The sequence below is a fragment of the Nomascus leucogenys genome, chromosome 15, assembly GCF_006542625.1.
Source record: "Nomascus leucogenys isolate Asia chromosome 15, Asia_NLE_v1, whole genome shotgun sequence".
In the NCBI taxonomy this organism is placed as follows: Eukaryota; Metazoa; Chordata; class Mammalia; order Primates; family Hylobatidae; genus Nomascus; species Nomascus leucogenys.
Window position 1 is genome coordinate 76,004,488 of NC_044395.1, and position 12,618 is coordinate 76,017,105.

General features: G+C 47.1%; 2 protein-coding genes across 3 annotated transcripts; one reads left to right on the plus strand and one right to left on the minus strand.

Annotated features, from left to right (window-relative positions):
• Positions 1-2,241: 2,241 nt before the first annotated feature.
• Positions 2,242-5,546, minus strand: LOC115838614. Its single transcript, XM_030829499.1, has one exon. The coding sequence runs from the start codon at positions 3,635-3,637 to the stop codon at positions 3,068-3,070; it is 570 nt and encodes a 189-aa protein (XP_030685359.1). The 5' UTR covers positions 3,638-5,546; the 3' UTR covers positions 2,242-3,067.
• Positions 4,503-11,837, plus strand: LOC100594283 (calcitonin gene-related peptide 2). Of its 2 annotated transcripts, none has more exons than XM_003254262.3 (5): positions 4,503-4,573; positions 5,618-5,712; positions 5,969-6,106; positions 8,205-8,389; positions 9,015-9,563. In XM_003254262.3, the coding sequence occupies exons 2-4, from the start codon at positions 5,627-5,629 to the stop codon at positions 8,362-8,364; spliced, it is 384 nt and encodes a 127-aa protein (XP_003254310.1). In that variant the 5' UTR covers positions 4,503-4,573; positions 5,618-5,626; the 3' UTR covers positions 8,365-8,389; positions 9,015-9,563. The 2 variants fall into 2 exon arrangements, with proteins under 2 accessions (XP_003254310.1, XP_004090718.1); XM_004090670.3 differs by lacking the exon at positions 9,015-9,563 and adding an exon at positions 11,697-11,837 and having other exon boundaries at positions 4,507-4,573.
• Positions 11,838-12,618: the final 781 nt, after the last annotated feature.

Below are 12,618 nucleotides of genomic sequence, written 5' to 3' on the forward strand. Positions count from 1 at the left end.
CTGAATAGAGTGACCATATTTTCCATAGGCACTCAAACCTTTGCCTGTTTTAACAGGTCTACATCTAAGGTTCCTTTTTCAGGAAACCAAGGACAGTATTTTCCCACTGCCCTGAATAGAGTGACCATATTTTCCATGGGCACTCGAACCCTTCCCTGTTTTAACAGGAGTTTAATATAGAAGAGATAAGTATAATTTTTAGACTCTGTGTGACCCATAGTTAACCTGGATCATACACAGACTACTCACCAGTCGTCAGGGAGTCGAACAAGCATTTCTGTGTACCAAACCGATGACATTTCTCCACACCTACCAAAGGGAATCGGGTTCCCACATGCACTTGGGAAAAAGAAAAAACCATGTTGGTGGGCCAGATTTTGGGGGAGCCCACCCCGGATAATTCAATGTTATTTCACATAGGTTCTTTTCTATTTCCCTAAGTGTTGGACAGTCTGAGAAATAAAGGGAAAGAGTACAAAACAGAGAAATTTTAAAGCTGGGTATCTGGGGGAGACATCACATGTCAGCAGGTTCCGTGATGCCCCCCAAGCTGCAAAACCAGCAAGTTTTTATTAGTGATTTTCAAAGGGGAGGGAGTGTACGAATAGGGTGTAGGTCACAGAGATCACATGCTTCACAAGGTAATAAAATATTACAAGGCAAATGGAGGCAGGGCAAGATCACAGGACCAGGGCGAAATTAAAATTGCTAATGAAGTTTTGGGCATGCATTGTCATTGATAACATCTTATTAGAAGACAGGGTTTGAAAGCAGACAATGAGTCTGACTAAAAATTTACTAGGTGGGAATTTCCTCATCCTAATAGGCCTGGGAACACTACGGGAGACCAAGGCTTATTTCATCCCTTATCTACAACCATAAAAGACAGACATTCCCAGAGTGGCCATTTCAGAGACCTACCCCTGGGAATGCATTCTCTTCCTCAGGGCTGTTCCTTGCTGAGAAAAGGAATTCAGCAATATTTCTCCTATTTGCTTTTAAAAGAAGAGAAATATGGCTCTGTTCCACCTGGCTCTCAGGCAGCCAGACCTAATGCTTATCTCCCTCGTTCCCTGAACATTGCTGTTATCCTGTTCATTTTTCAAGGTGCCCAGATTTCATATTGTTTGAACACACATGCTTATGAACAATTTGTGCAGTTAACGCAATCATCACAGGGTCCTGAGGTGACATACATCCTCAGCTTATAAAGATGATGGGATTAAGAGATTAAAGACAGGCATAGGAAATCACAAGAGTATTGATTGGGGAAGTGATAAATGTCCATGAAATCTTCAAAATGTATGTTCAGAGATTGCAGTAAAGACAGGTGTAAGAAATTATAAAAGTATTAATTTGGGGAACAAATAAATGTCCATGAAATCTTCACAATTTATGTTCTTCTGCCATGGCTTCAGCTGGTCCCTCCGTTCAGGGTCCCTGACTTCCTGCAACAATAGCAGTATGGCCATCTGTCCCAATATTTCAGAAAAGTCCTAGTGACACAGACCTGGCCTTTGGAGATAGTGCCAGCTGTTGAGTGCCAGTTCCAAAGGTTCAAATTTCCCTTCAGATAATATTTCTGGGCTTCTTGGGAGGCCAAACACCAATTGTGACTCCTCTTGAGCTCCCAGCTTGCTTCCTTGGCCTTGTGCACCACTGATAACATTGACAGGCTGGGGAGCCCGCCGCTCCAAGGTCTGGGGCCTTCCAGATCTTCTCTCCTACTCAACTTCCTTTCCTCTCCTGCCAGGCTGGCCCAAGGGCCCTGCGAAGGGTGGTGCTTCCCAGAACTACTGGGCTACCAGTTCTGCCAGACCTCAGAGAGGGTGGTAGTGGCCGAGGAAGAAACGGGGCAGAGGGCACAGCCCTCATGCAGGTAGCACCTCCCAATTTTGCCTTTCCACTAGGCAGCCATTTATCTGGGCTGGAATCAGGGAGAGGGACACAGAAGTCTCCCCTAGAATTGCAGGGCTTTGGGAAAAAGGGCTCCCAAGTGAAGGCCGCCTTGGTGTCCCTCATTGTTTCCAAAAGTGAGCCCAACATCTAAAAATCTAAACAATTGAACTCATGGACCTAGAGAGTAGAGATGGTTATCAGAGGCTGGGAAGGGTAATGGGTGGTGATGGTGGAGATGGGAATGTTTAAAGGGTACAAAAAAAGTTGAATAAGACTTACCATTTGCTAACACAACAGGGTGACTATAGTCAATAATAACTTAATTGTACATTTAAAAATAACCAAAACAGTGTAATTGGATTGTTTGTAACACAAAGGATACATGCTTGAGGGGACAAATACCCCATTCTCCATGATGTGATTACTACATTGTATGCCTGTATCAAAACATCTCATGAACCCTATAAATATATACATCTAGTATGAACCCACACAAATTAAAAATTAAAAAACAAAGCAGAACCAAAAACACAAAAGTGCATCCAACGGTCTAGATGTAGAGAACCTTTGCATACATAGAAATACTCCTTAGACAGCTGCAGTTCCTGGTGTGGTACTACAAAGGTCCTGGAAGTCCTCCTGCCTTACTTCGAGTCTGCCACAGGCCGGAGCTACTTCTAGAACAGTTCTGGCTGCCTTCCCAGGGGAGGGGGCGACTGCAGGTCACCCTGCCTCAGTGCACTCTGCGCACCTGAGTTGTAGGCCGGGCAGCAGTCACCGGAGTCAGTGGTCCCGATTCTTCATGGGTGTTACCTGGAGTTTCCATTGCACGGGTGCTGGAGGCCAACCCACTCTAGTCCCACCAGCTGGGTCCTGCCACACGAAAAGGACCCAGAGGGCCTAGACAGATATCCCCTGAACTTCTTTCTGACCCGCAGAAACAGTGAGCATCACCTGCAGGGGTTCCGCCAGCCTCTGGCTTTGCTTCCTGCCCGGCAGCCTCCAGTAAGTTTTCCCGACTGCTCTCCAGGAGTGCAGTGGGCGCCCACGTACTTATTTAGGGTCGCTGCTGCCAAGCGGCAAAGAGCGAACCTGAGGCCCGGGGCTGGGGGCTGTGGTGAGAGGCGCCCCTTTCTTTCTTGCTACCGCCCCTAACCCCCGCTCCTTCCTAGCCTATTCTGCCAAAGCTGGGATCTTCTCCTGGAACCCGGGAGCAAGAAGAGCTGGCAGTGCCGACTCCCAGAACCCGGCTTTCCTTAAGAAAAAATGGGTAGGCTGAGTTTGTGTGCGTGGATGTGCATGTGTCGGTGTGCATGTTTGGGGGACAGTATGTACCCCCGTTTGCATAAAACACGCCTGTTTTTGGAAACAGAAACACACGGGGTTGCTTTCGGGTATGAGTGTGGTTAGTTTGGGTTCCTGAGCGCGAGCCCTTTTGGGAGCAGCTGGTGAGGGCGCATCTGTTCCAGTGAATGCTGGCTGTCTGCTGGACTGTCTGTGAATGCAGAAGGCAGAGCGTGTGGTGGGGGTCCTGCCGTGTGAGTGATGATGTGCGCACCGGCTGGTCTGTAGTCGCGAGTGGAACTTGTGTGGAAATTCTTAGACTGACTCTTGGGCTGCAGCACCTGCTCCCCTCCGTGGGCGGCAGCTGGACCCCAGCGCGCTCAGCTCTCAGGCGCTTCAGCGAAGTGGGGTAGGGGTGTGGAGCGAGAGAGATAGAGAACCGGGCATAGACCATCTCCGCCAGGCAGCTTGGCAAACAGGTGGCAGAGTCGCAGGGCAGCTGTGTAAGCCAACTTCGGTGTGGCAGTGGAGGGTCCTGGCTTGGGGTGGGGGATGCTGGACCCGCAGTCGAGGATGTGGGGATACAGGGGAAGGGGGAGGAGGTGGATGCTGAGCCTTGTATGCAGGCTATGTCAGTTTAGCCCTCTCCCCAACCTCTCTTCCACTCCTGCCCATCCCAGAGGAGTGAGGTGGAGAAGGGTTGCCTGCCAGACTGGCACCAAAACATCCTTCTTTGGGTGCCTATGGTGCCAGGGCTCGAGGGGTCGGAGGATATCCAGAGAAGCACCCCAGGTGGTCCAGAAAGATCAAATTTTGAGGACCCCTCCCTCCCCTTTTCCCTCCCCCACCACTCCTTCCCTGCCGTGGGCTCTTTCAGTTGTGGTCCCTTTAGAACCCAGGACTACTGCTCAACCTCGCTGGGGGTTCGGGTGGCTGGACTCGGGTCCCTCACTGGCGTGACAGGAGAGAGTGCGAGGCAGGAGTTTAGGAGCCAAGGAGGTGAGAGAAGCTCTGGCCCCTCACTGTAGGTGACGCCAAACTCTCCTCGACTTGCCCCGACTCTTAGTTAGTTGAAAACTCTCTGTCCTCTCCCAGGCTCTCCAGCTTCCCAAGCAATGACCTCAATAAAAAAAATGACAGCGGGGCGGACTGCCCCCGCTCCAGAGTACCAGTGTCTGCAGTGTGAGTTATGACGCAATCGGAGCTCGGTCGGTCCTTTGATTGGCTAGTCTTGGCCACTTTGGATTGGCCGCGTGGGCTGGTGGGGATCCCCCCTCCCGCTATCTCTGTAATAAGAGCGGGGTCTTCGCGGGGAAGGCGCCCACAGCAGGCGTGGTGTTCATCCCAGGTCGACCGGTCGCTCGCGCTGCCCTGAAACTCTAGTCGCCAGGTGAGGAACTTCCCATTCCCCATTCCGCTCACTCTAATAACCTGCTTCTTCGACTAGTTCATCCAGTTTGCTCCATCTGCCTGTCTGCCTCTCCGCCGCCATCTGGTCCTACCTTACAGCAGTGGTCCTAGCTCTCTTCCAGGCTCCGGAGAAGGCGAGCGGTTACGGTTGTCCTGGCAGTTTCTCCTACCAGTGCGAGAGGAGCCCAAGCATCCCCGTGGCTCAGCGTGGGCGCTGGAAGCGCGGCGAGCCGAGGTAGGCGGGTCTGCAGCCCTGGCATTGGGGCCCGGCTGAGCGCAGGATTCTGCCGAGTTGGGTCCGGGAGCGCCCTGCGCCGTCTTTGTTCTTCGGGATCATGTTTCGTTCCCGGGAGGTCGGAACCCTGAGCTTTCCTCTGAGGCGCCTCCTGGTGAGCCTTCCCGGGATTCCGGTCCGGATCTGAGGCAGTGTTTTTAGCCGACTAGAACCCTGGGCGCTCACCTCGCGGAGCTGCTGCCCAGCATCTGCTGCTAAAATGCGCTCCGGCAGAGGGCTGGCTTTGCGGGCGAGTCCTGAGACACCCGTAACTGGCACGTTAAAAATTTTCCCAGTTCCAAGACTGAGAAATGAGCGCTCCTTTCCAATCTACCCTTCCCACCCTCCCCTCGCATGCGTTGGCGCGAAGCCCAGAAGAGGAGAAGGCGAGAAGGGGAGAGCAGGTCTATAGCAAGGTGCGTCCACGCCTGGTTTCGGCATAAATCAGGGCAGAAGTGTCGGTTTGTGTGCACAGGCGCGTGTGGCTTCTCCCTGGCCTTCAACAAAACAGAACCAAAATTCATCCTTTCTTTCCACCCTTCCCCTAGGACACCTTTTTCCGCTCTATCAAGCCATTCACTCACTGCAATGTATCTCTTGAGATTCCCAGCAGCCCTTCCTGCAAATGAAGGGAACAGAGGCTCAGGCAGGTGAAGTAACCTGCCTGAGGTCACATGGCGGTTGTGGCAGAGGCAGGACTGGAACCTAGATCTGTGCTGGTGCAGCAGTAACGTCATCCTTCCTTTACAGAGAGGCGGCATGGGTTTCCGGAAGTTCTCCCCCTTCCTGGCTCTCAGTATCTTGGTCCTGTACCAGGCGGGCGGCCTCCAGGCGGCGCCATTCAGGTGAGACAGCCTGGAGTCAGGGGCGCCTTCTGCTCCCACTGCCCCTAGGACCAGACAGCTCTGTGCCTCTGAAGTCACGCGTGGCTCCTGGTGAATCAGTGCCCACAGGTGGACCCTGGCCTCATGCCCGTCCCCTGGGAGTCGCGGTGGCCACATCCCCAGGGGAAGAAGCAGAGACCAGGAAGCCTGGCTGCCTATCCTGGGGATGGGCAGGCAGGGGCTCACAGCCTGCAATGAGTTTGCTTCCCCTCCACAGGTCTGCCCTGGAGAGCAGCGCAGACCCGGCCACCCTCAGTAAAGAGGACGCGCGCCTCCTGCTGGCTGCACTGGTGCAGGACTATGTGCAGATGAAGGCCAGTGAGCTGAAGCAGGAGCAGGAGACACAGGGCTCCAGGTGAGGTTCCCCAAGCGCCAGCACAGGCCCTCCTCTCCCCGCAGCATACACAGGAAGGTGGATCCCAAGAGGCAGGAGAGAACACACTGGCAAGGGGTCCAGCAAGCTGATTTGTCCAGCAGGATCCCATTCTCAAGTTCCAAGGGAGACAGAGGTCCCAGTGCACCTGGAGGGACTGTGTGTGGTTAGACACAATAAAAAGCTCCGTTTCTGAAAGCTGTTAGGACATAGATTTAGAAGCTTTTTCTAGACATAGAAAAAACTCAATTTCTGAAAACTGATAGGAAATGAAATGGGGAGGTGTGGAATCGTTCACTGTGGAAATTGCTCTTGCAGTACTGGGAGATCTCCTAGCATTGGATGAGTTAAGACTGGTAAGGATGAAGCCAGGGATAGACCCAATATCTCAGAAAGTTTTAGAAATTTCACATGTGCATGCCATTCTTTCGCACCTGCAAGGAGCCTTCATTTCATATTTGCAAGGTGAAGATGAAGCCCTTGCAGGGGGTGGGGACAGAGCAGTGTCTGAGGTAGGTTTGAGCCTTTAGATGTGCAAGCTCTGTGGAGATGTGCGTGTTGTCATGAGGCCAGGGAGAGCACCCTTTCCCAGACCCACATCTTTTTGCACGTTGAGCCTGAGCAAAGACCAACCCCTGGCCTGGTCCCAGCACTGCTGGGCAGAGGCATGTGTCACACCTGTATCCACCCCGAGAACCTCTCTGTTGAGCATGAAGGACTGACCATCATGGGAATGCCAGAAAAGATCATCCTTCCCCATTCAGCCCTTCTCTACACTGCCCTGGCCCACTGACCCTCTCACCTCTCCTAATGGAGTGTGTGTGAGCTGCCCTCCTGCCTGCCCCAACTGCTCCCACTCGACATGTCCCCTGCCTGGTCCAAACTTCTGAGTGACTGCCCATGGGGACAGCCCGTAGTGCATGGTACTGTCTGGCATGTCCTGCCCTTGCAGCTTGAACAGTCCTAGATTTAAGTAGTGTAGTAATCTGAGTACTTGCCTGCAGGGCACATACTTGCAGTACCTGAAAAACTTTCATATGTTCCCTGGCATCAACTTTGGGCCTGAAATTCCTGGCAAGAATAGGGACATAGCCAGCGGCGTGCAGAGGGACCACCACCCCACTCCAGGGTCCCCCAGATGGCAGCTGAACTCCTCTCACCTCTCCTGATTCCCCTTCTTGCTCCACTTTATGAACCTGATGCATGTGGATTCCTCTCTGATTTGTCTTCATGCTGGTATTGGTATCTTTGCTTATGACAGAGAATGTTTTGAAGACCTCAGGATGGAAGGGAAGAGAGCAGAACTTACTGACCATGTTAGAGATAAGAGAAAATAAGGGAAGCTTCTTGAGACTGTAGAGGGTGTTATGACAGAGCCATCCAATTTCTGCTTCTAAATGTACCATGATAAAATGAGCACATCTTAATGCCTTGGCATTTGATGAATCAATCTATTTTTCTAAAAGGAACTGAGCTGCGGTGCTTATTGCTCTCGTCCACATCCAAGACTTGAGGGTATCCAGTGCCTATGCTCAGAAGTAGCCTTAGCTTCAGGGTAGCTGGATATGGGGCTTGGTGGGTCATCTCTGTGACCCAGCTCAAGCAGCAAGAACAGTGTGTGAAGGAGCTGGTAAGTACTTCTGGGAGAGGATGCTGCAAACCCTGTTCTCTGAGCTTCGTCTGAAGACTTTAGGGAATTTCATTTTCCTGTGGTAAAGGGTAGTGTTGGTGCTTGTGGCTGGGATATGGTCTCTATATACTCCTTGTGTATCTTGGGGTGGGTCTGGGCCTCGTTGCCCACTTCCTCCTTGAATGGTAAATGCAGGGTTTCAGCCTGTGCCCCATGGCTTGGAATTGTTTTTTCTTCTTTCTTTTCATGATGGTCTTTGGGCAGAGCTCCTGGCGAAGACTGCCAGGCCATTTCCCCTAACAGCTTTTATAATTGCATTTTCGAGAAACACTTACTGTTAGGTGGTGTGTCGAAGCATTGCTGTTCTCTTTATGAAGGTCCCATGAGGTGGGCTCCTCCCCCAGCTTTTCACTCACAGGTCTTCTCTTCTTTCTCTATCTTGCAAATCAGCTCCACTGCCCAGAAGAGAGCCTGCAACACTGCCACCTGTGTGACTCATCGGCTGGCAGGCTTGCTGAGCAGATCAGGGGGCATGGTGAAGAGCAACTTCGTGCCCACCAATGTGGGTTCCAAAGCCTTTGGCAGGCGCCGCAGGGACCTTCAAGCCTGAGCAGATGAGTGACTCCAGGAGGAAGGTAACTGCCCTTATGCTATGGAATGAGAGGGGGAAGGGACTTGGAGTTAAAACCTACATTTTGAAAACCTCTGCTCTGGTAGGTTCTTTAGGTTCCTTCTGTCCGGTTACATTCTTCCTCCTGAGGTAGTGAGTTCTTTCTAGAACCTAGCTTGATGTCAGAATGCTAGGGCATTCTGACATCAGAGATGTAGTGTCATTTTTCTGATAAGGGAAATGGAAAGAAAAAAAAAAGCTTGCTGGATTCAGAAAGGGAGAGGTCTGCAAACCTTAACCAGGGCCAGTCTTCATTCATTAGGCTGGTTTCAGAAAGGGCTCAACCCTTGACTACTGATTCAGATGGATGAGCTGTAATCATAACCTACTCCCAAGATTAATAGATGCAGTTGAATTATTTTAGTCTTCATTTGCCTTACAAGCCTGCTTACCTCTCATATCCATAATTCGTAAATGGTGTTTAAAGAAGCACTTCTGTAAATTAGTATTTTTTCAGTAATAATTGTGATTATTCATGACTTGTCTTCTACTTCTTTTTTTCTCTTCCTTCTCCTTTTCATCTTCTTCCTTTTTCTCTTCTTTCTCCTCCCCATCTTCTCCCTCCTCTTCTTTTTTTCCCCTAATCTCAGGTTATCATGAAACTGAACTAACTATTTCTATTAATTTCTGTTGGCAACAACTTGGTGAGAATGCCCCATGGAAGATATACATGTTTGCATCCTAAGATACTGAAAAAAGGCACCTTTGTCACTTGAAAGGAATGAAACTGAATGCAAAATAAGCTAATTCCATATTTGCTGTGCATCATTTTTATATTTAGTTCTATGTCCAGTAAAAGTGATGGCGTCTCTCATTGACTTATCTGGTAGCAAACTGGTTCTTTCAGAGCCATCCTGTTGATCATGCAGCTCCGCCAAACCTTAGGGGGACATGAAATCACTGCCTGTTGTGGTCTCCGAGGACACATGGTAATGGTGATGCTGTGCCTTGTTATCTAAGAACATGATTGTATAATTTGTTTAAGAAAATGTCAATATTGTGCCATTTGTGAACTTCATCAAGATTAAAAGCATATTTTGGGTACATTTGTTTCAAAACCTTGGTGATGCATTACAACTTGTTTTCCTATGTAATAATAATGATGATGATGATGATGATAATAAATATTTTTGAGTGCTTACTATGTATGGGCCAGATGTTATTTTAAAACAGTGCTTTATACCTGTGAATTCATTTAATCTTCATGACAAAACCATGAAGTAGATGCTATTAATCATGTTCCTTCACCTCTGAGGAAACAGAGCCAGGGAGAAGTCCAAGGTCACACACAGATAGATAGTGGTGGACCCAGGTATTGGGTTCCAGGGCTTACAGTGGAAATCACTGCACTATGTGCCTTTCAACAGTGGCTCCTAATGTTTTTCAGAGACTCGTGAGCCATTCTTTGGCCTAGCTGCCTGATAAGGTAGACCCTCAGATTTTGGAGATGCATAACAAATTTTAAACATAAAAATAACCTAGTCTTAACATAATATAATGAATTTTTTGTATCCATTTCTTGGCTTCAAAAATGATCACTTGCCACTGTTGTTATGTCTGTATATCATCTCTATCCCTTCCTCCAGTGTATTATCATGTCAATATATCCATAAATAAATATTTCATCATGTATTTCCAAATGGTAAGGGCTTTTAAAATATAATCACAATTTCATTTAACAACTAAAATAAATTTACAATAATTTTAAAATTCTTTAATATTACATATCGGCCATGGTTCAAATTCTCTATGTATCATGTAATATAAATGATAAGATGGAGAATTTACATATATTTATATATATGTGAAACCAGGGCTCAAATTGAATCTTCACGTTGCTGCTGGTTAATAATAAGTTTTAATTTAAGGCTCTTACAAATTAGAGGTTCCTCCCTCATCTATTTTCCCCCTTGCTGTTTACTTGTTGGAGAGACTAAGTTATTTGTCCAATAAAGAGTTCTACATACTGCATCCCTGTGGTGAGGTTTAACAGTTAAGTCCTGTGAATCAGCAGTCGGGTCTAGAGTGAGCGATGGGGAAAAGAAATAGGGGATGAGGCCAGAGAGTAGATGAAGGCGAAGACAGATCACGTAGTACTTTGTAGGGCATAGGAAACACTGGCTTTTTATTAGTCAATCTCTAGTCAGGAAAACAGGAACTACCTCAGTAATTTTAACAGAAATAATTTAATAAAAGGAGTTGGCTAAATCAGTATTAGTGTAGTAACAAAGTGAAAGAGAAGAGTAGTTCAGAGATAGAAACCATAGGAAGAAGTCACCATCCTCGGGGCTATGGGAATAAAGAGAAGAAGGGAGGTAAGTAGGATCTAGAGCCTGCAGGAGGATTCTCAGACCACCAAGACGGGAAGCTGGCAGATGCTGGTATCTCTGAGGGGGTATCTCTGGTATCTCTGAGGCTATTCTAGAAACAGGGAAAACAAAACAAAACTTAAAACTGGAAACAACCTCACTGACAGGGTAGAACATCTCTGTGGGTGATGCCAGCAGCAATAGAAGTCGAAATTGGAAGGAACCTGTTTCTTTTTATTCCAGATGCCTCTTGTCTCCTCTTAGGACCCTCAATTAGCAGAGCCTAAAGGCGGTTCAGCTGACAGAGGAAAAGTTGGTTTGCAAAGTCCCAGCCCTAGTATTTCATAGTAAACATGTGATTTTAAATTTACATATAGGGAAGTTCATTTTTTGTGATGTACCATTCTGTGAGTTTGAAAAATACATTGTCATCCAATTACCACCACCATGGAGATACAAAACAGTTCTATTCCTTCCCCAAATTCTTCCATGTTTCCCCTTTGCAGTCAATCACTCCTTCCACCCTCAGCCTCTGATCATGACTGTTCTGTTTTCTGTCCCTATAGTTTTGCCTTCCAGAGAATGTCATATGCATGTAGCTTTCTGGTCTATCTTTTACTCAGCATAAGGCATTTGAGATTGATCCATGTCATTGGATGTATCAATGACTTGCTTCTTTTTATTACTGTGTAGTATTACATTCTTGCATTATGCCACAGTTGATTTATCAATTTACCCAAAGAAGGACACCTGGGTTGTTTCTTATTTGGAATTTATGAATGGAGGTGCTATAAACACTCATGGATAGATTTTTGTGTGAAGATGAGTGTAATGGGCTGAATGGGGCACTCAAAATGTGTCCATGTCCTAATCAATGGAACCTATGTTTTTACCTTACTTGGAAAAAGGGTCTTTGCTAATGTAATTAAGAATCTTAAAATGAGATCATCCTGAATTATCCAGGTGTGTCCTAAATCCAATGACATATCCTTATAAGAGATTCACTCAGAAGACACATGTGGAGAAGGTGACATGACAGAGGCAAGGAGGCACAAGCCAAAGAAGTCTGTATCTAACAGAAGCCAGAATCACAGAACAGTCTCTGGAAGAAGAGCAGCCCTGCTGACACCTAGATTTTGGACTTCCAGCTTCCAGAACTGTGAGAGAATAATTTCTGTTGTTTTAAGCCACAAAGTTTGTGGTAATTTGTTATGACAGCCCTAGGAAACTAATACAATAAATTTTCATTTCTTTTGGGTAAATGCCTTGGAGTGGGATTGCTGGGTTATTTGGAAAGTGTGTGTTTAACTCTGTAAGAAACTGCCAAACTATTTTCTGAAGTGACTGTACCACTTTGCCTTCTTGCCAGCCATGTATGAGGGCTCTAGTATTTCCACACATAGGTATGTAGTACTATCTCATTGCTGTTTTAATTTGCATTTCCCTAATGACTAATGATGTTGAGCATCCATTTTGCCATATGTTTATCACCTTTATTGAAGGGTCTGTTTAAATCTTCTGCTAAATTTTTATTGGCTTGCTTGCTTTATTAGTGTTGAGTTTTTAGAGCTCTTTATATGTTGTGGATGCAAGATTGTTTTCAGATATATAATTTGGAAACTTCCTTCCCCTGAATCTGCGGATTGCTTTTTCATTTTCTTAGCAGTGTCTCTCATAGAGAAAAAGTTGTAATTTGAATAAGATCCAATTCATCATTTTTTTTCTTTTATGTATTGTGCTTTTGGTTCATGTCTAAGAACTCTTTGCCTAACTAAGGTCCCAAGTTCACAATAACCTTATTCAATACTTTCTTGTAAAAGTTTTATAGTTTTATATTTTATATGTAGATTAGTGATCTATTTTGAGTTAATTTTTGTATAAGGTG